At 46.8% G+C, this 23,550-nt stretch overlaps 1 protein-coding gene across 8 annotated transcripts in view; it reads right to left on the reverse strand.

Moving 5' to 3' along the window:
• The window catches only part of AMOTL1 (angiomotin like 1), a 171,741-nt gene that overhangs the window by 8,373 nt on the left and 139,818 nt on the right, over positions 1-23,550 (reverse strand). For all 8 annotated transcript variants that reach the window (XM_066248257.1, XM_066248284.1, XM_066248276.1 and 5 more), the window contains 3 exons: positions 14,279-14,424; positions 10,597-10,746; positions 5,126-5,316 (listed from right to left, as the gene is read on the reverse strand). In XM_066248257.1, coding sequence (XP_066104354.1) covers positions 5,126-5,316; positions 10,597-10,746; positions 14,279-14,424 — 487 coding nt within the window. The remainder of the gene's footprint in view (positions 1-5,125; positions 5,317-10,596; positions 10,747-14,278; positions 14,425-23,550) is intronic.

Raw genomic sequence — 23,550 nt, forward strand, 5'->3', positions numbered from 1 at the left:
GAACGAGCATTTCTTTCACACTGCGGAGGCACGTTACATTAGCATCTCATTCAGTTCTCATGGCCACGTTACACTGGCATCTCATTCAGTTCTCACAGCCACGTTACACTGGCATCTCATTCAGTTCTCACAGCCACGTTACACTAGCGTCTCATTCAGTTCTCACAGCCACGTTACACTGGCATCTCATTCAGTTCTCACAGCCACGTTACACTAGCGTCTCATTCAGTTCTCACGGCCACGTTACACTGGCATCTCATTCAGTTCTCACGGCCACGTTACACTGGCGTCTCATTCAGTTCTCACGGCCACGTTACACTGGCATCTCATTCAGTTCTCATGGCCACGTTACACTGGCATCTCACTCAGTTCTCACGGCCACATTACACTGGATCTCATTCAGTTCTCACAGCCACGTTACACTAGTGTCTCATTCAGTTCTCACAGCCACGTTACACTAGCATCTCATTCAGTTCTCACGGTCACATTACACTGGCATCTCACTCAGTTCTCACGGCCACGTTACACTGGATCTCATTCAGTTCTCACAGCCACGTTACACTGGCATCTCACTCAGTTCTCACAGCCACGTTACACTGGCATCTCATTCAGTTCTCACAGCCACGTTACACTGGATCTCACTCAGTTCTCACAGCCACGTTACACTGGCATCTCATTCAGTTCTCACAGCCACGTTACACTGGATCTCACTCAGTTCTCACGGCCACGTTACACTAGCATCTCACTCAGTTCTCACAGCCACGTTACACTGGCATCTCATTCAGTTCTCACGGCCACGTTACACTAGCGTCTCATTCAGTTCTCACGGCCACGTTACACTGGCATCTCATTCAGTTCTCACGGCCATGTTACACTGGCATCTAATTCAGTTCTCACGGCCACGTTACACTAGCATCTCATTCAGTTCTCACGGCCACATTACACTGGCATCTCACTCAGTTCTCATGGCCACGTTACACTGACATCTCATTCAGTTCTCACGGCCACGTTACACTGGATCTCACTCAGTTCTCACGGCCACGTTACACTAGCATCTCATTCAGTTCTCACAGCCACGTAACACTGGCATCTCACTCAGTTCTCACGGCCACGTTACACTGGCGTCTCATTCAGTTCTCACGGCCACGTTACACTAGCGTCTCATTCAGTTCTCACGGCCACGTTACACTGGCATCTCATTCAGTTCTCACGGCCACGTTACACTGGCGTCTCATTCAGTTCTCACGGCAACGTTACACTGGCATCTCACTCAGTTCTCACGGCCACGTTACACTGACATCTCATTCAGTTCTCACGGCCACGTTACACTGGATCTCACTCAGTTCTCACGGCCACGTTACACTAGCATCTCATTCAGTTCTCACAGCCACGTAACACTGGCATCTCACTCAGTTCTCATGGCCACGTTACACTAGCATCTCATTCAGTTCTCACGGCCATGTTACACTGGCATCTCGCTCAGTTCTCACAGCCACCTGTGCAGAAGGTGTTACAATCCTCATTTTGCAGGTGACTTTGCAAGAATATTCAGTTAGTGCAGGTGGAAATTAATTCAAATCCAGATATTTATCAACTCCTCAATGTCCATATTCTTAACTACTACTGTATACTCCAGAAGTTTCGTGTTTTCATGAAGGAGGCTTTGGCAAAGATGCACATAAGTCAAATAAACCAGTAAAACGGGCACACATGAGTGTGTGGCTTCAGTGCAAAATATGGCTGAAAATAAGTGAAAAAGCCCAATAATGGAGAAGAAAAGCAAAATGCTTTACACGTACTGGCAACATACTCTAGGATGCACAAAAAACATCAGGAATTAGTGGCTGGAGAAATGTTTTCAACCATGTACTTTTGGAGAATTCATGCAGATCTGGCAACAAACTTAAAATTCATGTTTGCACTGCCAAGTAAGGACAGCAGGCACAATGAAACAAAAGCATCTTAGAAGGAAAATACATAAGACCCTCAAAAAATATTACATTGTTTTAAAATCTGTAAAAACTTTCAAAGCCATAAAAAACAGGCCCAACCTCTCAAAATTCTGATCAATGGTACCCAAATGCACCAACATGGTAAAATCAGCTGGTATACAAAAATCATTTTCTTTGTTTAAAAAGCATCGCTTATAAACGTGAAGTAGTTGTCAGTGGTTGAAAAGGCACACAACAAATGACTGGCAATACTAATTTTTACCAACGCATATGCAGCCATTTAGCATTTAGACAGGAGCTCAGAATTTTGACCTTTCTCAAAAATCTTTCTTCTAGCAGAAAAGCAAAACCTCTGTAATTTCATATGGAAAATTTCATTTCATTTTCCACATGAAATTACAGAGGTTTTCTTTGAAGATTAAGGTTGGAGCTAAAAACCGGATTTTCCTCGAGACTGTGGGAGGGAGTGGTCAGTTAGGGGGAGGGCAGTTTTCCACTGAACTAGGAGATGCTCAATAAACGCAAGCAGAAGCAAAGAAGGGGAGGGAGGGCGGAGTGGCGGAAAGGGCCCGTTCCATCCACCCTGCTCTCCAAGGGCAAGAGACACTTGCCCTTGCAGGAAAGATGAGAACAAGGCTGGGCTAGCGTAGCGGGGGTGGCTGAGGGCTGTCTGGGTCTCCTCCAGCCACCACTGCCCCCTCCTGTGCCTCCCGCAGAAGTCTCACAGCTTCATTCTGCTCATTCTACTTCTGATTCTACCTTCCAGTCCCATTCATCCTCTCGGGGCCCAGATCCCAAACATGTATCTAATCTGATTAATTAGTAGTTGCTGAGACAACAATGGCAACCAGAGGCCCCTGTGTTGTGCTTCCAAAGTAACACATTTACTTTGCTCTTGGGGCTTTTGTGTCTTCCCAGCCAGTGGAACGAGGTCTGGTTCTCTGCATGTAACCAGCCCAAAATGATCATTTCCATTTCGGAAATTAGGTAACTTCTGAATAAAGTGAGTGACATCCAGAGAGACCTTTACAGGATCCCACGGCTATGACCAGCGACAGCTACAGGAGCCGTGGACGTGGGTGCCCTGCCTCCTGCACAGCGTTCTTCCCACTAAAAACCACAGGGCATCACAGGCAGCCCAGCCTCAGACCAAAGCTGGCAGAGAAGGCCAAATCCCTTCGTAGAGTTCTGATGGTTTGTTCTCTTCCTCGGGATGGAGCTGATTTACTTATTACCTTCCAAATAAAAAAGCTGAAAATAAAAACATCCCAACTATGTAAATATCAATAATTATTTCCATGAGTTTCAATGTTCTCACCTAGACCAGGGGTCCCCAAACTTTTTACACAGGGGCCAGTTCATTGTCCCTCAGACCGTTGGAGGGCCAGACTATAAAAAAAAACTATGAACAAATCCCTATGCACACTGCACATATCTTATTTTAAAGTAAAAAAACAAAACAGGAACAAATACAATATTTAAAATAAAGAACAAGTAAATTTAAATCAACAAACTGACCAGTATTTCAATGGGAACTGTGCTCCTCTCACTGACCACCAATGAAAGAGGTGCCCCTTCCGAAGAGTGGAGGGGGCCAGATAAATGGCCTCAGGGGGCCGCATGCAGACCGCAGGCCATAGTTTGGGGACCCCTAACCTATACAGTACAAAGACTGAACTGGAGGCTGCAATGTCCTCCACGTCTCGCATCACAGCTGCAGCTCCGATACGCTAATGCTATTCCCACTCCCGAAGGCTCCCTCGGGTGGGGTACTGTGGGTGGTTCCCCTCAGAGCATAGCCGCGCACAAACAACTCCCGAGTAGTAAGAATGAGTTCCAAATGGCCATTTTCCACATGAGCCCGCAGGTCTCGCCAAGTGCACTGGTGCCGTGGCATCCACACCCACGGGGGGGGGGGGGCACCACTGCCTCCCCAGGAACTGAGCACATTGCTGGCAGTTCTTCTCTGGGAGTGAACATGAGAGCCCATGAAGGGCTCACAGAGCATCCTCCGCCACCCCAGTGGGCCTTCCCTTTCTCATTAAGGAAGAAATAACACACATTCCAAGGAAACGTGGGACTGACTAGCCCCATTTTCTGGATGTGTCTTTGAAATATACTGACTCTAAATGTTAGTGAACTCTAAACAACTCCAAATTAAATGCCCCCTATAATGTATGGGTCAAAAGCAAACTGGCAGGAGGGGGGGGGGGGGACCGGACCGGAGGACGCACGCCGCCCAGCAGGGCTGACCACAGGCCAGCGCCAGCAATCACAGGGAACTGCCTGCTCACTCCAACAACAGTAGTTTCGTAGAATAATTTTGTGAACTATCGGACATTTTGAGCTGATTTTGAAAGGAAAAATAAGGTTATGCACCTACAAAAAGGAAATAAAGCAACAGAAGTAATAAATGACAGCAGCAGGAGACAATTTCAAGCCGAGTGAAATCATGCTTGAAGTCAGACAGCTCTCACTTGGACGTGTGGTCTCACCACTCACTAGCAGTGTGATCTGAAATAAAACTGCTGCGCCTCTTTAAGCCTCATTTCTTCACCTGCAAAATGAGGACAATAATACTTCCTCCTTTCAGGGCTATTATGAGGATTAACTATTCTTCTTATCTGGCCCATGACACATACCCACTATTAAAAAAAGAATGTGAGCCTGACATTCTTTGTGGTGGTGGCACAGTGAATAGAGCATCGGACTGGGATGCAGAGGACCCAGGTTCGAAATGCTGAGGTTACTGGCTTGAGCACAGGCTCATCCAGCTTGAACATGGGCTCATCAAATTGAGTGCGGGGTTGTGGCTAGAGTGTGAGATCACAGACATGACCCCATGGTCGCTGGCTTTAACCCAAGGTTGCTGGCTGGAGCAAGGAGTCACTGACTCAGCTGTAGCCCCCCCCCCGCCCCCAGGCACATATGAGAAAGCAATCAAAGAACAACTAAGGTGTCGCACCGAAGAAGTGATGCTTCTCATCTCTCTCCCTTCCTGTCTGTCTGTCCCTATCTGTCCCTCTCTCTATCAAAAAAAAAAAAAAAAAAAAAAGGAACGTGACATAGACTTTCTCAGCATCACACTTGAAGACCACACAGTATTCCACTGTATGGGTGGGTACATCTACAAATTGAATGAAACCTCCATGTTGGGCCGAGGCTGGTCTTACCTCTCGGCGGCGGCAGTGGCTGCAGCGTTCATGGCAAAGTGCCGGATGGTGCTCTCCTCCAGGTACTTCTGCTCCCACTTGGTCATGTCAGCCTCCAGGGCCAGGATCCGCTCCTCCTTCTCCCTCACAAGTTCCATGAGGGCCGGGGCGCTGCATTCTGGCATGCTGGCTGGCGGGACGTTTCCATGTTTCTGGAGAAGCAGGAGAAATAATGTCTTGATACTGAAACGGAGCTATAAAGTAGATCACATCAACTGTATCTGCAGTTACCCAGATGGAGCACACATGTGTGCCCAGGGCCTGAGCACATTCACACACATTACCATCACTTTCTTGCTCCGTCTCCAGTATGGAGGACCAAATTCAGCAGATCCTAACACCAAGCTACCCCACCTACCACATACAGATAGACAAAATTCCACTTTCACAGATGAGAAAACTAAGCCTCTGAGAAGTTAAATGAGCTGTCCCATATCTCTAAGCCAATCAGCAATAGGGTCAGTATGCAAACCCGAGTCTATCTGTCTGTACAGCTCTGTATGACAAGAAGTGGCTTGTCCAATGTCCTGCGGTTAATTTACACCAAAACCAAAAACAAGAACTGTCTTGTCCTCCCAGTCTCAGGCACCTTCTCCAGAGTTCCAGGCAGTGATTCCAGGCCTTGGTATTCCCCGAGGTTGGGAGATAAATCGTGAAGGTCAAGGAATCGGGAGTGAGATGCCCTAACATGCATGTTCTCCTGGCTGCAATGTTCTCATCCGGGAAACAGAGATATTAACACCTGCCCCACTTAGAAACCTGACAATCAAATAAGATAATGTATATGACATTTAATAAAGTTTAAAGGGCGAAACAAAGTAAAGTGCTACTGGAAATCCTCTGAGGCAAGGCCAGCTCTTTTCATCTCTGTTAAGATACGAAATAAGGCAGTTGTGTTACCTGGACTGCTCACAAGCTGAGAATAGTCACATTTCAGATTTTTTTTCCATTCAACTCGGGTACACTGAGGTTTTGAGGAGGTTCTGACTTCGAGGAGAATGATTTCACCCCAGTTATTCCACGTCTCCTCATGTTTTTCAGTGAACACAGCTTTTAGATGTAGAGCTGGTTGCAAGGAGAGAGGCACCTGAAGGCTTTACTCTGAACCACATAAACCACCTAGGGCCACAGCTGGGCGTTTGATGAAGTCTAATCTGACCAGAGATAAAAAGGTAAATGGGCCCATGGGCTTTTGTAAACTATCTGTTTGCATTCAAAAATTTAAAGCTACAAATACAAATTGTTCTAGGATCTTGCCAGTGACCAACATTCAAGCAAGAATAGAGTGAAGGCACGCACCTATCCTCATCAACTTATACAGGAAGTTACTGACTCCGCTCTGGCCAGGCACCGGGCCTCAGGCAGGAGGACATCAGTCAGAGGAGAAGCTCCCTGTTCTTAGAAGCATTCCAAAAAAAAGTCTCACAGCCTCACTAAGCTGCCATCTACCTGGCCAGTTTCTATCTGAATCCTAATGTTGCCATCTCAGCTGGCTTTTTTGTGCAGAGTCCTTTTGACTTCAAATGAGATCATGACAGTTCTTCATAGCGCACCTAATTCGGGTCCTTAAGAGTTATTAAATAAATGCATGAATTCCAACACTCTTGCAGACAGAGATAACATGGTCTAACTATAAGCATGCCAGCCAGAAAGACAGATTGAGGGTCAGGCAGGCTAGCTTCTGCTGCTCGTTCAGTAGGTCAACAAATATTTACGAGCACATACCATGCACTGGGGATACCACGGTGAACACATTTCCGTCACCTTTTTCTCAGTGGGACTGGAAACGTTGGAGTAAGGGAGGAATCTGGGAGAGGGCGCCAGGGATGCCCTAAGCCTTCAAGTGATTCTGAAGGGAATGGTAATTATTAATAAGAACAGCAATGATAGTTATTCTTTCTCAATCAGTTTCTAAGTGCCAGGCACTGTGTAAGCACTCTGTAGTAACAAGTATAAGATAAAGATAATGTATTTGCCCCATTTTAGACACAAGGAAGTAAGTTGAGGCTCAGAAAGCTTACTTACCCAAGGGCACTTTTCTAGTCAAAGAAAGAAGCAGGTTAAACCTTGGTCAGTCTATCCCTGGAGTCATGCTGTGAATTAATTCATGATTCCATGCCACTGCTCACTTCTAGTCTAGCCACCTTCTGGAAAGGTCCAGGGTGCCGTGCAGGAGTAACTGCAGCTCAAGTGAAGCTTTGTGTTGGTAAGGATCTGGGTGAAGATCAACTGTGTCCTGGCATCAGTCTAAGGACAGAGCCCTTGTGTGAGGTATTGAGTTAATAAGTGTTGTGATCTATTCTCTCAACAGTCCCTTCAGAATAATTCCCAATAGAAAGTGGCTTTGTTGATGGGGCAGATATAACTAGAAGCTTTGTTAGAGTGTGACCTCAGTATGCTTTCTAAAGGGGTCAGATAAATGCCTTGGTAACACAGGGGTAAGGAACAGGTGTGGTATGGGCTGGCCATACACATGTGCTGTTGCAGAGTGAATGAGAAGAAGGGATCAGAGAGGCCCCTGGACACCTTTCCCAGAAAGGCTGAGTTTCTCGGGAGACCTCATGCTCTAGAGTGGACTAAAGTGGACTCCAGTCATCCCTGCTGAGGGCAAGCAGGGCAGTGCTCACCACACCAGTCCATGGGCTCCAAACACATGTAACTAGTTAGAAACTCAAGGGTTTTGTGAGAATTATTTGTAATAAAAATCTTTATCTAGTTGATTATAGAATAATGTATGGCCCTGGCCTGTTTGCTCAGTGGTAGAGTGTCAGCCTGGTTTGTGGAAGTCTTGGGTTCAATTCCCGGTCAGGGCACATAGAAGTGACCATCTGCTTCTCCACCACTCCCTCTCCTCTCTCTCTTTTTTTTTCTCTCTCTTTTCTCCTCCCGCAGCCATGGTTCAAATGGCTGGAGCAAGTTGGCCCTGGGCGCTGAGGATAGCTCCAAGGCCTCGCCTCAGACGCTGAAGTAGCTCAGTTGCTGAGGAATAGAGCAAGCCCCAGATGGGCAAAGCATTGCCCCATAAAGGGCTTGCCAGGTGGATCCCTGTCAGGGCGCTAGCAGGAGTCTGTCTCTCTGCCTCCCACATAAAAAAAAATAAGAAAAGAAGAAGAATGTATGCTTACCGATAAAATGATAGACTAAAGAAGTATTAAAGGAAAAAATAAAAATAATATACATCTTTTTAATGAGTGGGCAAAAACAAATTCCTTAGTGTCATTCATATCATAGGAGACAGATTAACACATTCATTTCAAAAAATGTAATACTATTTTTTAAATAGATGCTGAGTTAAGCAAAGTTCTGTTTAACTCTAAAGATCCTCTGTCCCCCTCTCTTTGGTCTCATGTCAGCCATAAACAGTGGGGTCTGCCATCAGCCCCCAACACTGAATTTAAAATGCAAGCTGAGAATTTCCCTGGAGAGCCTCCATCCTGAAACCCCTGTCCCCCACAGTCTGCCTAACGCTGCCAGCAGCCTTTCTGCACAGCAGGGACGCAGCCTCTGCCAGTCTGAGGAAACAATGAGCATGAGTGTGCATGGCTCAGAGTGTGCATACTGGGAATGGTTCTCAGTGGCAATAGAGATATTTTTCAAATAATTTAACTTCACACTTCTCTTGGTACACAGCAAGGACAATGGAGTTGAGTCTGGTTTCACAGCACTCAAAATAGAAAGTCCAAGGACAAGTAATCCAATGGTAGGGTGTGGTGACACAGTAATTGGAAACAAACATTCTTTTTTTCGGCCTAAGTATTAAGATGTGCCCATTTTATCAGCCAAAGGTTTGTAAGTAGCCACCAGTGCTGGCATGGTCCAAGGCACCAGAAAAGCCTGCCCTGTAGGCATGGAGGTTGAGATCTCAGTAACTTCACAACAGAGAACAGCGGAAGGGTGGCCACAGTGCCAGGGAGTGGGGCACAGGGCAGAAGGAGTGGGAGTCCCAAGACAGACTCACCCTTCCTTAGGTGCCAACCACCATGCCAGGATGGTGGGAGGCTGGGTGGATTTCTTAATGCCCTGGGCAGTCTCTCTGACACCTCCTTCTCCAGCTAAGCACATACACCCAGAGGGAATGGCGGGCGGCTGTCATGAGGAAGGCTGGCCTGGCCTGAGTGTATGCTTGCAAGTGTTTCCACCACAACCACTATGCCCTATCTAATAGATAGATCCATGGAGCTGTCTTGCACACTCCCCTGGTTCCCCACTCAGGACACACCCTTCATCAGCTGCACAGATGGCTTCGCCGACCACACTGGCTGATGACGCACCAGCCTGGGCACCAGCCAGGAGTCTGACTGGCCTGTATGGATCCCATTCCAGTCACAGAGCTGTCCTGCAGGATGTGTCCCCTTGCCAAGGTGCATTGACTCCTTCTTCTCCTTTCCCTCTGAATATGCACTGATGGTCATGTCCTACTAATCTTCCCTCTTTTAATAGCTTCTCCATGGATTTCTACTGTCACTGCAGCCTAGATGACCCCAACCGAGGGCTCTTTCACCAATCTTTTGTACCGTATGCCTCTCCAGCTTAAAAACTCCCAGTTTTTGGCTTTTCTTTTCTTTTTAAGACAGAGAGAGAGAGAGAGAGAGAAGACAGAGATGAGAAGCATCAGCTAATTGTTGCTTCACTTTACTTGCTCATTGATTGCTCTTCATACCTGCTTTAACCAGGGGACTCAAGCTGAGCCAGTGACCCCTTGTGCTCAAGCCAGTGACCTTGGGCTCAAACCAGTGACCCTGTGATCTTGGACTTCAAGCCAGGGACCTTTGGGCTAAGCTAGCAACCCTGGGATTCATGTAAATGATCCCGCACTCAAACTGGCAACCCTGTGCTCAAGGTGGTGACCCTGGGGTTTTGAAATGGGGACCTCAGTGTTCTGGGTCAACACTCTACCCACTGTACCACTGCTGACCAGGCACTGGCTCTACTGATTACAGGAAAAAGTCCAGTCTCTCAACTTGATTAAAGGCCTTCCACAAAGTGGCCTTCCCCTCCTCACCAGCGCCACTGGGCGCTCTCCCCCCGGCTAGCTGCACCCGGCTGTCCCGAACCTGCCGCACCGTGTCATGCCTCTCTCCTTTACACTTCCTCTTCCTCGACCTCTGATGTGCTTCCCAGGAACCCCCCACAAACTCATCTCTCAAAGGCCTCCTCAAGTGCCCTCCTCTGCGAAGCTGTCTATAGCCACATTACCCGACACCCAGCTCCCAGGGGCCCCACTTTCTGCAAGGACGTCCGTCACTCCCGAGAGTAGACTGCCTGGCTCCCGCACTGGCTCCTGTGCTGGTTCACTAGGAAGGGGCTCTCCTCCACCTCTGCATCTGCAAGGCAGAGGCCAGAGCCGGCCTGCCACAGGCGCTCTGCTCTGGAACACTTGCTGAAGGAGCGTGTGCATGTGGCTGCCCGCGGGCCCTGCACCCAGCCCTCACCTGCTGGGTTCTCAGGGCGTCCAGCTCTCTCTCCAGCCAGGTCCGAAGTCTCCGCTCCATCTGCTCCCGCTTCTCACATGCAGACTGCAGCTGGGTCAGGGCCTGCTGCAGCTTCTCAACTTTCTCTACATAGGCTTGCTTCTCTCGTAACTGAGTGGAGGAGGAAAGAAAGGAGCATGGGATTTAGACTGGATTCTTACTTAACATTGGGGAGGAGATGGGGGTCAGATCGCCTGGAGACCCGACTTAAACTACCCGTGCACAAACCCCTCTCCTATCACTCATGTGTGCTGGAACAGAAGAGGTTTAGACAAGGCCACCAGTTGTACCTAACGCAGCTAGGGTGCTTGGAACTGGAGACCGTACCGGGGCCCCTGCCCCGGTTATATTTGTACAGCTCAGAGCTCAAGCCTTGGTGACTCCTTAGTAGTTACAGCATTTGCTGGCATTGGAAATGGGGTTAGGAATTTTTAATGTTAGGAGGAAATGCTTATTTTATCATGTTACTGAAAAATCCAGAATAAAAAAATTATATACAAAATTATCATGACTGTCTATCCATTTAGGAAGGAAAAAAAGACTGGAAAGAAATGCTTAAAACCATTAACCAGGTTTATCTGTGTGGCAGAATAGTAAGTGCTCATCTTTTTTAGTCTCTTCTGTATTTTCCAAACTTTACACAATAATTATAAATTCCTCTTATGATAGAGAATAGTATGTGTGTATATATGTATACATGCATGTGTGCCCATGTGTGTGTGTAAATAAAAATAAAAAGTTCTCATTCTAGATGTCTGTGGAGTAACTTCCTAAAGACTGACAAGCCTTTACAGATGGGGAGTGATGGCCCCAAAGCGGCAGGAGGGCGTAAGGAACCCTTGACACAACCACCGAGGAGGTGGACGTTTAGGACAATGATTTATGAACGTGTCACATCAGCATGTACTGAGAAACCTGATGTCGAGTTCTTACCCTCAGACTCTGTTTCCATCCAGTCAGGAGTCGGGCCGTGACCATGAATCCCGGGCACGTTTCTAACTTCCTGGGAACTGGCTGGTGCCAGCTATCAGGCTGAGGTGCTTACTTATCTGGTCCCAAGTGAGAAGATACCAGATGCTATTTCCTGTCATTCCCCACCTGGGTGAGCAAATGCCTTGCGGGTGACTCAGATCCCGGGATCAATCGGTGACTGCACTGGCGAGTGGGAGCACACCGGAAGCTGAAAAGCCTGCTGTGAAGGTCACCGACTCAGCAGGCTGCACAGCCGGGAGCCATGCCTGCAGCCATGCCAAAGCCATGGACTAAAGTGCAGATGCTTCTGATATTTCAAGGGGGTGGAAAACCAGCAATTTTATAGCGGTTTTTATACCTACTCTTGGGATCAATTTTCATCTGGCTCTTTCAGTCATTGTGCTTTTGATTGCTTGATTCAACTTAATAGACTCTTGAGGACCTACTACCTGCAGGTTGCCATTCTGAAAGCCTCATCTGATCAAATATTTTGGGAGTGCCATTCATGTACCATTTACCATGTCCTAGACTCTATACAGTTTTCTAAGTGTGTAGGCATGAAGATATAAAAGCCACGAGGTTCGTCTGTTTTGGTCTCCGTTGGGCAGAGTGTAGTGTGTCGTCAATGCCTGGAACAAAGCCTGGCATCCAGCAGGTACTCACTAAATACTTGTTAAATGAATGAATTTATATTATCCCTAATCATCTGCAAGATTCTGGAAGGCATGACTCTCTCTCATTCACCTTTGTATTAGCCTTAAGTCTAGCAAGGAGTTTATTATGATGAAGATGGTTAATATACATAGTAACAATAATTTTATCAGCCAACAGTTTAAAGTAGCACCATGCGGAGCTTTGTTCTTTATATGTAGTATCTCATTTAATCCTCCTAATAATAGTAAAAGGCAAACTCCTTTACTATGTCCATTTAAGAGATGAGGAAGCTGAGGACTAAAGAGGTTACGTGACTGCTCAAGGTCACACAGCTGATACATCTGTCCTGGGGTCACAGTCTAAGTCACAGTAGTCTGGCTCTAGAGTCCAAGCTCTTAACCATCATGGGAAGTATGGTAAGCACACAATATAAGCCATCTGCGCTGAATAAGGCCCTTCAAAAGGGACTTTAATAAGAACAAGGGGTGCTACTGGAAGCCAGACACATGGGACATTCTAGAGGGGCCACCCACAATCAAAGATCTTACATAAATATGACAAGAAAAGATCCATAATGGTGATTATAGAGAACCTGTCTTCAAGGAGCTCACAACTTTTACATTCACAGAAACATTAAAACAAAAAGATTTAAAAACTTGAACCTTCCTTCACTCCACACACAGAGGAGGAGCCTCCATGAGTGATTAGCTATGACAATAATAGCGGGTCCTGGCATCAAAGCAGCCCCCTCTCCTTCAGGGGCTCCGGCCACTTTCTGCGGCAAATGTTTTCCTATTTAATGAGCTCTTCGGTGGTGGTGACAAGGATAATACTTGAGATTCCTCATGCTAGCATTAAAACTGTAGTTTCTATGTAGGATCTGGGGTTTTAAAGGCTTCTAATGGACAAGATCCTTGCAGATTTAACAACCTGCCCCTTTAGCTGCTTTAACCTTGAACTTGAAGTCTGCCAAAACACTGAGTTGCCTGGGATCAGGAGATGTTTTCTGAAGGCATAGCTTTTTATTTTCAACAGCAGCAGCAACAGTTGGATAAGCAATACTGTGTTCTGCACGTCAGACACCAAGCAAAGTACTTTGTGTAGACTACCTGGGCCACATGGCACCTAGATTTGGGGCGTCTACTTTCCACAACGGCTCCCGCCCACCTGGCTAGACCTCACTTCCTTTTTTTTTTTGAATTTTTATTAATTTTAATTTATAGTGTTTACATGGATTCAAGTGTCCCACTGATCATAACCCCCCACCCCCCCACCCCCCCACCCCCGAGTCCCCATTATACCCCCTTTTGCCCCCCTCCCCCTAACTCCCTCCCCCCTTCCCTCTGGGATTCGTTGTCCTGTTATCTGTATCTTTGTGTTATGTCCTCACTTCCTTTTATGACCCTGTCTACAGCCTGAATCCCCAGCTTGGACCTCAGAAGTAAGTGGTCATTCCACATCCACAGTCAGGCTTAAAGGGAAAGTCTACCTCACGACACAATTGAAAGGGTTAATTTCTCCATAATGCTTGAGTGAGATAAGATTTTCCTGGATTTGGGGGTGGGGGAGACCAAGTCAACTTCCAAAAATTGGAGAGAGGTTTGCTGAATGCCACCCCTACCCCACCCTCATCAGAGGACTTTTGCCTTTTTTAATGTAACCGAAAGTCCAAGGACAGAGCAACTGAACTACATTTTTTTTTAAAAAAACTGTTGGTCTCTTTTCTGCAGGCACCAGTGGTTTCCAGTCCTTCCACTTATTTCCAGCCCTGGACACCTGCCAACCAATGGGCTACAGGCTGGATTTTAGGCTAAAAGTGAGCTCTGCCTTTTCATACTTGCCTAGCTCTGGGTTGGAGCAACTCTGTTTTTATTAATTTGTATTTGGAAGGTCTCCTACATCCCTCCCCCTGACTCAAGCTCTGGTTAAAGATGCTTGGTTAGACACAGGAAATGGAGGCCCCCGTGGCTCTGCCTGCCCCTCCCCCAACCTCCTCCAACCTGCCGGCCCATCTCACCTCCTCCTCCAGCTTGATGACCCTGGCCTGGGCGTTGCTCAGAGCCTGGTCCAGGATTTCAATGTGTCTCCGGTGGTCCTCGCTGGCAGTCCTCACTGCCGCTAACTCCATTTCTAACTTCTCCTTTTCCTTCAAGAATTCTTTGTCTAGAAGGGAGACAAGAACAAATCTATCAGAGGGTGTTCACCCTCTAGGCTCACTGCCAGTCGACATCTGGCAAAGATTAAATATAAGAAGCATAAAAAGAGTAGAGGGTCGAATTACTGTTTTTGCCCCTTTGGGAGGGGTGGTATGTGAGGTAAGGATTTCTCAAAAAGCACTGTCGGCCCTGGCCGGTTGGCTCAGTGGTAGAGCGTTGGCCTGGCGTGCGGAAGTCCCGGGTTCGATTCCCGGCCAGGGCACACAGGAGAGGCATCCATCTGCTTCTCCAGCCCTCCCCCCTCCTTCCTCTCTGTCTCTCTCTTCCCCTTCCGCAGCGAGGCTCCACTGGAGCAAGGATGGCCCAGGCACTGGGGATGGCTCCTTGGCCTCTGCCCCAGGCGCTGGAGTGGCTCTGGTCGCAACAGAATGTCGCTCCCTGGTGGGCAGAGCGTCGCCCCCTGGTGGGCATGCCGGGTGGATCCCGGTCGGGCGCATGCGGGAGTCTGACTGTCTCTCCCCATTTCCAGCTTCAGAAAAATACCAAAAAAAAAGGCACTGTCAACTCTGGATACATTCAGTCCCAGAGATGAGTGGTACACAGAGAACTCGCGGCCCCATATTCCCAGTAACTCCTGTCTGTACAACATTTACTTTTATGTTTCAAATCAGCTTTTCACCTATGATCTCATTTTATGCTCACAACCTTCTGTTTCTACCTTCCAAATCTGTGATGGAAGGGCCACAGTACTAACAACAGTACTAGTATTCGTGTTCACAGTAAAATACACGAAGGTCCGGAGGTTTAAGCTCTTGGTCAGAGACCCGACAGCAGGAGGTGGGGCTCCAACCCAGGCCTCCCGTCTCCGGCTGGACTCTCTGCCCACAGGACCTGGCTTCATGTTTTCTCTCACTCTTCTTCAAGATAGAGAAGGGACCTCGCTCTGGATTTAGGCAAACGGCTTTCCTCTCGTTCCGTGACAAAGTATCTGACAGCGGTTGTGTCTCTGCACAGGGAGAGCAAAGGCTGCCTTGCCCCTGCCGCACCTCCGCACCCCCTTCTGGGGGCGCCTCTCCACCCTTTCCCTCAGGCGGGCAGGGCCGGCAGGGCCATGGGATCAGAATTATTTATTGAAAATATTTTTCCCATTACAAAAGCAATACATTTTATTTTTAAGTAAATTAGAATGGTTACACATATTGTGTATAATATGAAAAAAAACTTGACTGGACATAATGAGTAAGATTAAGCGACTGGTTGAATAAACTACTGCAAGCCCTGTGACAGGACAGGATGCCACCATTAAAATAAGTGAATATTAATATTTCACCATTAAATGAAGTGAAAGTCTTCATTATTGAAAAAAGGTGGTTACAAATCCCTATGCACACTATTCTATATTTTTAGAAAACAGAGCATATAATTTAGGATAGCAGCAGCAACAAATGGCTAGCAGTTGATTTCTGTGTGCCCACACTATTTGAATGCCTCATCCCGGTTATCTCCCTCCTCCTGCCAATGACACTGAAACACAAGGAACCAGAGTCTGGAAGTGACACCAGCAGTGACAGTGGTTTCACGCGTTCACGATCTCATGGGACAGTCATCCACTAATTTAACAACAAATATCAACAGCCAGGACCAGCCCTATAGGTACTGAAGTAATAGAAGAAGAAAAAAACTGTGCTTAAAGGAGCATAAAATGTGGTTTTAAAAGCAGGACATAACAATAAAAAGGATACTTTACGGCTGCAAATAGTTAACAAACACACAATTTCAGAGCTGGAAGAGATCTCAGGAAACATCACCATTTATATAGTTCCGCCCCCTTTGCTCTATGGGTAAGGAAAGGAGAGCCCAGGGTCCTCCCACCAGCTGGGGCAGAGCCTGGGCCAGAACCCAGGTCCTCTCATGTCCCATGACAACATCCTTCCACCTGAGGTTATGTCACGGGGATCAGAGTACAAGACCAAGACAGTTTTGGAACAGACAGAATACAAGGTTAAGCTGTGGCTGCGCTGCCTAGAAATAGTTGCATCCCCTAGAACCAAAACGAGGTCACAAAGATCCTGACCCAGAACAGAGCAGTGCTCTTGGGCTCTTTATGCTCCACTGCAATGGCCAACTGCCCTCCTGCCTTCTCCCCTTCAGTGGCATTTGCAACACTGCCTCTGAAACTTCCTTTCCAGCCCATGGGGAACAGGCACTGGCTCTGGCCCCTCCCTTCCACAGCCCTGAACAGACCAGTGCATTTCACTCTTTCTGTGTAGTCACTGACATCTGAGCACCAGCTCCCAGGGCTTGGACAACATCTCAATGGGCATGCTGCCCACTGGCCTTGTCCAGGCCCTGGAGGGCACCCAGAAGTTACTCAGCAGGCATGCCCAGGAATGAGCCACTGGATCTCAGAGCTTCTACCTGCTTATAAACCGAAGCATAAAAGTTCTGTTGAGGGCAGCTGAGGACACCAGAAGCAGTATGACAGACTGAGCTCAAGACTAGAAGCCACAACCAGAGTTTCTTACAGTTTGCAACACGATTCCAACACTTGCTATTTCCTTTATCATACTGTGGCTAAAGAGTGGAACTTCAGCATCAAGAACTAGATTCAGGCCCTGGCCAGTTGGCTCAGTGGTAGAGCGTCAGCCCAGCGTGTAGAAGTCCCAGGCTCAACTCCCAGCCAGGACACACAGGAGAAGCGCCCATCTGCTTCTCCACCCCTCCCCTTCTCCTTCCTCTCTGTCTCTCTCTTCCCCTCCCATAGCCAAGGCTCCATTGGAGAAAGTTGGCCCAGGCACTAAGGATGGCTCCATGGCCTCTGCCTCAGGCGCTAGAATGGCTCCAGCCACAACGGAGCAACGCCCCAGATGGGCAGAGCATTGCCCCCTGGTGGGCATGCCAGGTGGATCCCGGTTGGGCGCATGCAGGAGTCTGTCTGACTGCCTCCCTGTTTCTAACTTTGGAAAAAATAAAAAATAAAAATAAAAAAAACTGGATTCACATCCTAGGTTCACCACCGGGCAGCTCTAAGGTGTGGCATTCACTTAACCTCTAAGCCTCAGCTCGCTCATCTAACAAATGCGAATGATGTCATCTGCATCACAGTGTTTTGACAACTCTGCTGATGGAGATAATGCTTAAAAAGTATAAAAGAATCTAAATATCTATGACTTTACCTGTTTTGGTCATTATTGATTGCCCGAGTCTAAAACACTGACTGTATCAATAAATATTGTTGAATGAATCAATGACTTTCTACCATGTATGAAGTTCATTGCCAACTGCACAATAAATGGCAACACCTGTTAGATGTTAGGTGTTTGGTCTCCGGCCTTTGTTGCACAGCTGTCCACTCCATCTTTGAGGCCACATGCATCAGATGGCTGGTACAGACCACGGGCATCCCCAGTCCTCTTCTCTGCCCAGGCTACTAGCACCTCACTGCACACTACAGTACAAAGATGTGGGTAATGGACGAAGACTCCATTAGATCTGGAATGCTCTGCAGTCCCCTGGAATTCACAGCTCAAAACACTGTCTGGAGTTTGATGACTTTAGCCTTCAGATTGAAGCAGTATCACTTAGCATCACTCACCCTGGCTCAGAACTCCTTGTGCACTGATAAGAAGTAGTGCTCTCAATAATAAAGTTTTTAAAAACAAACATTCGTGACAATAGTGAAAATAATAATTAAGTCTGCTTGTTTGTTGAATGATTGTGTTCCAAAATAGTGACATATTATTCCCTTTATATTTCCTTTAAGTTCACTGTATGAAGTAGGCACCATTATTATTTCTATCTTCAGGTGATGAAAACAACACTAAGGAAGGATAAGAAACGTGCCCACAGAAGTGATGCTCAGCAGGGGTAGAGCTAGAACTGGCCTTTTCATCCCACCCATGCTCACAAGCTGGCTCTAACTGCCTCCCCTCAGCAAGCATTTGGAGATAAAGAATTGCAGAACAGAAGCAGAAAATATAGAAGAGCTCCATTCTAGCCTAGCTCATTATTGCACAGGTTTAAGTACGTCACAGGTCATAGTGTACTTCTCAAAATACAATACTTATACCCACATGTGTATTCATTTGCATCTACTCACGTGGAAATATCACAGAGTACTGGTTAAAAGCATGGATCTGGAATCAAGCTGCCTGGGTTCAGACCCAGCTCTACTACTTACGGTTTTGTGACTCTGGAAATAAAAATAGTTTTTTTTGTGCTGCAGTGTCCTTGCTTTCAAAGTGAGGATCACAACAGCAGCTACTTCAAAAGGCACATAGTAAGTATCCAGTAAATGTCAACTATGATAATGCTGTGGTTACTGTTGTCATTCCAAAAAGTGTGATAATTTCTGGGACTACAAGGTGAACAGGCCATAGCATTCTGCACTCAACAGGCTAGGCAAAGAGGCATGGACATAGGCAAAGGGATGTGACAAGTCGCTCTAACAGGTGCTTGCATGGGGTGCTCTGAGAACACACAGAGGGCATCTAATTCAGGCAAGGGAGTGAGGAGGGAGGGGCTGTCATGGCAGGGAGCCCACTATAGGGGCACCTATGCCCCTTTAACTCCCTGTAGACTTGAGACAGAGGTATATCAGAGCCATTTAAAACATCATCTCTTGGGAGATGTCAAGGGAGAGTCCCATGAGTGAAACCACCTCATAGGAAGGTCCCTTTCAGTTTATTATTAGCTAAGCCTCTTCGGAGGGATCTCAAGAAAGATTAGTCTCACTCTGAATTTTTGATTGGGCTCCAATGTATATACTGAAAATTCCTAGAATAGGCAAGTTGACACAAGGGAACTCTTGCCCAGAATGGTCTGTTTACTCAGTGGATATGAATTACCCTGGACTGAGTGGAGAAGGGAGTTGTTTAGGCCGATGGCCCGGGTCCCATTTACACAGACATGCCTGCTCATACACTGTTTACTCTGGAACCCACAATGATGGCACAGGCTCTGTAGCCAGGCCGACCGACCTGGTTTAATTCTGGCACCTTTACCACTGGCTCATCTTGGACACGTGGCTTCACCTCTGTGCCTCCATCTCCTCAGATGGAACTAACCAGATCGATTTTCAGGACTACTGTGCAGATTAAAATGACTCTGTAAAATACCTACCACCAGGCTTGGCACATAAGAGGTATTTAAATAACAAGAGCTAACATATATCACTGGGGGCTTACGGTGTCCCCGGCACTGTGCCTTGAACTTTACAACAGAACTTCATTTAATCCTTGCAACAACTCCCTTTGACAACTGAGAAAATTGAAGTGCAATGAGCTATATGATACCTGTACAAAGTCGAATGGTAGTTGTTGTGCCTCAACCCACAGTTAGTCTCTCTGCTTGAGGAAAGAGCAGAAGTGGAAACTAGAACGAGGCCCAGTAATTTAAAGATGCTCCCTTTGTATCTGACCCTTTGCCAGTTCTGGAGAAGGTCCAATGTGGACAGTCTGTTGAAACTTTCTGCAATTACAATGTAAGCACTAAGCTGAACTGCTGGCTGAACCAGGATGGTGGGCCCTAGTAACCTCTGTCAAGAAATACCAAGGGCTGGGTGTGGGGGGGGGGGCACTCACAGTGGGGGTGCTAGTTTTTAATTCCATGTTCCAACGTCCAGCTGGGGCTCATGAAGACAGCAAAGCTTTAACTTGGCCCTTCTCAAGTAAGAATCGATTCCCAAACCATTATAGAATAGGTTCTTGATGAATTTTTCCACAAGCCCAATATAGCTGGAGGGACAGTGCTGCCAGCTTGAGCAAGGGGTGACTAATTCATCAGAATTCTCGGAAGGTAATATAGACAGGTCTTCCTCCTCCGCTTCTCTTCTTTCAGCTAGAACCAAGACTTGACCCTTTTCCCGGCTGGCTCTTTGCATGTTTTATCTATCCTGGATTGTGTGTGTGTGTGTGCGCGCACGCCTGTCTGTGTAGATATAAACACAGACTGAGCTCATTCTGTTCAAGCTCTGAGTTCCATATGCTCACACAGCAATGCACATCTAGCCCGTTTTGGCATCTGGTTCTGCATCATTTCTCTGGCACTTCTCAAGGAAGGTGCACGTCGCGTTGGACATAGGAAGAGGGAACGGTGGTGACAGGATTAAGGGAAGAGGAGGCAGGCACAATCCCAAACCCCTAAAATGCCACTGACCAGGAGTCTCATCATTTTGACGGATAAGACTGATGTCAGGAATATAATCTCTGGGCCTCTAGGAGTGAAGAGAGCTTAAAGGATGTGACCAGAGATGAGGCCACAGACAAAGGAGAGGCTGGGTAGGGAGGCTGAGGGGGACGTGGCTGACAGTACCGGGCCACCTGTGTGCTATAGCAGGGGCCTCGCATCAGCACTGGGGGTTCCCTGGGAGTGGGCCTGCGACAGGCAAGTGCTTCCTGATCTGGAGAGCTATATGGAGTACACAACTTTCATGATGTCTGGTCAAACAACTCTGTGTTGAGAGCTATCTACGGCAGTCCTCCATCCACAGGGCTCAGTTCTGGCAAGTAGCCATGTCTGCCCTTCTCTCAGCTCCTGCCCACCACTCCTGTTTGACAGGCTCAAACCTGAAAGGTCATGTGACCCAAGGAGCGCCAATCAGAGCCTCTCATCTGGGGATATGCAAGCAGGAGCCTGGGAGAGTAGTGTGGCAGACGGGCCACCTAGCTCTGGGGCTAGCAGCCATATTCCAAACATGCTTTATTCCAGAACATGCTTTGGAGAAACAGAGAAGGTCATAGTGTAGAAAATGAAGAATCAAGCAGATGGATGGGAAAAGGTGGATGATCATGAGTCTGTGGCATAAAGGAGAAAGGGAAACAGAGACTCGCAGACAGATCCTTAAATACAAGCCACACCTTGATTCTCAGACGTGCCAACCCTGGCCCCTCACCCTTGTGAGGCCTGCCTGCCCATCCTGCCTGGGGACTCCACCACACACCTGTGTACTCAAAAAGAGTCCTTGTACTTGGGCTTAGGCTAGCTCAAGCAGATGTTTCCTTTTATAATGAAAAGATCACTAAGATACTCATTTCTTTAAACCTGTACTCCTTTCTCCACCAACAGGACTTGACTCGGTAGTTTGGTCGAGTCCTAAGACAATGCCAACCAACACTAATGGCATTACTTTTGGTAACTAGAAATTTCTACACAATACTGATGAATGGATTCTCTCATGAAAAGATGTCTGAATACTTACTTGCCATATTATCTCTCTCTAATATTTCTCCTCCTGTTCCATCTTCCTTAAGGAACCTTCGGCCCTGAGTTTCCTGAAATCATATCTTATGATACAAAACAGATGGTGCCAAGGGGTCCACTGCATTATTGCACAGGTACGCTCCAATCCATGGGTACTCAGAGAGCCAGCTCCATTTGGACAATCTTGTTGACACCAAAAGTAATTTCTTTTTATCTGAGGTGTGTGAGTGGGAATTCAATAGGAAGGTATTTCATTTATTGCATTATTTGTAAAACTATCAAGGTTCCATCTGCCTCGAAGATATTCCACACTCAAGAGCTCATTCTTACACTGCTCTCACTCCTTAATCCAGTTAGAGAGCCAAACTGATGAACCAAGAAAGAGATCCCCCCCCCAAATATAATCCAAACAGAACACTGTTTACAACATATAAGAGTGATCTGTTCACAGGAAGCTTATTTGATGCAAAACAACATCAAAGTTCATCCAACTTTGAAAGCCACATTCATTAACTCAGCAATGAAAAAAATAATACAAAGCTAACCCTGTCTCTGGTTTAGCTTTCTGTTGTCTTTTTTATTTTATTTTAATTTGCTGATAAAGTCTCTCAGGTAAAGAACCTTGTTATTTCCAGAAAGGGTCTTTAGATCTATGCAGTTCCTGTACAGCCACTGCAGGTTGCCAAGGTTGCACAGGGAAACTGGAGACATAGGTTGGGAGTGGGTGGCTGAATAGGTCTATTAACAAACACAGGAACTTTAGCGAGGGCATCTCTGAAATGGCTGAGAGAGTGAACTGTTTTTAAACAAATTCTGTAATAAGGAAAATTAAGAATAGGAGTTCAAACCAAATTGTTCTGCAGAGCACTGGGAGAGAGAGAAGGAAGGGGAAGAGGTCTGGGGGCCAAGTAGGAAGGGAGGGAGCTGAAAAACGCACCCCTGTCTCAACCAAAAATGTTCTTCATCTTTTGTGCCTTTCACATTTGGGGCTTCTCAGTAAGCTTTCTCTTAAACAAGTGTGGTGTCAAAGCCACTGGTTCAGACAGTATAAAAAGAAACAAAGATGTGTGGAAATGGACATGGTTAAAAGATAGGGAAGAAATCTTTTGGAGAGATGAGTCAATATGAGAAAGTGAGACAGAGCCTGGAAAGTGAAGGATGGATGCAAACTTTGTTGCCCAAATTTAAAAGGAAAATAGAAAATTTCCCTTTCACATAGTACTCTAGCAGCAAAACTCTGATACACTAATTTGTTTTCAAGGCCTGACCTAAAGGCTTACACACTTAGGTAGTTTTTCTGATTCCTTCTAGAATACACATCTCACCTTCATGGGAGAACCTGCACACATAGCTTGGGGTGGGAGGGTGGGTGGGGAGTAGTTCTCTAATGAGTCCTGGCCATTCTGCCTGTATTCCAGGTGCAGAGGCAGATGTCTGTTGTAAGGTATTTTTCCCCCCGCCGAGAAAGAAGGAAGGGGCCAGAGCCACGAAGTGTGGAATAATAAAAGGCTTTATTGAGTACAGAGCGCTTCCCGCCCAACGAGGTTCCCTGGCCTCAGGGCCAGAGAAGTCACAAATGGTGACCCATGTGGGAGATATTTAAAGGGTCCCTAGGGTGGTCTAGCTAATATGATGTGGTGATATCTCACTGGCTGACGGACAGTTGCTCTTTTCCAAAGGGCTCCTGGGAAGTTTCTTTTGGCGCTCTTGGTTGTGGGTGGTCCCAGCCAAAGTTTGTGGGCCTGACCTTTCCCCATTATCCGCCGACCTTACATCTGTGTCTTGTCCTTCTTTACCAGCTTACTTCCTAATGTGTCTAAACCCTTCTCTCTCTGTCAGATTTTAAGACTCCAAGATAGCAGAAGTGTTTCATACATGAAGAGATAAAAGAAGTTTAGGCAACAGCTTATTGAAGAAGAGAATGTTATTGATA

Source organism: Saccopteryx bilineata, chromosome 1 (assembly GCF_036850765.1).
Source record: "Saccopteryx bilineata isolate mSacBil1 chromosome 1, mSacBil1_pri_phased_curated, whole genome shotgun sequence".
Classification (NCBI taxonomy): domain Eukaryota; kingdom Metazoa; phylum Chordata; class Mammalia; order Chiroptera; family Emballonuridae; genus Saccopteryx; species Saccopteryx bilineata.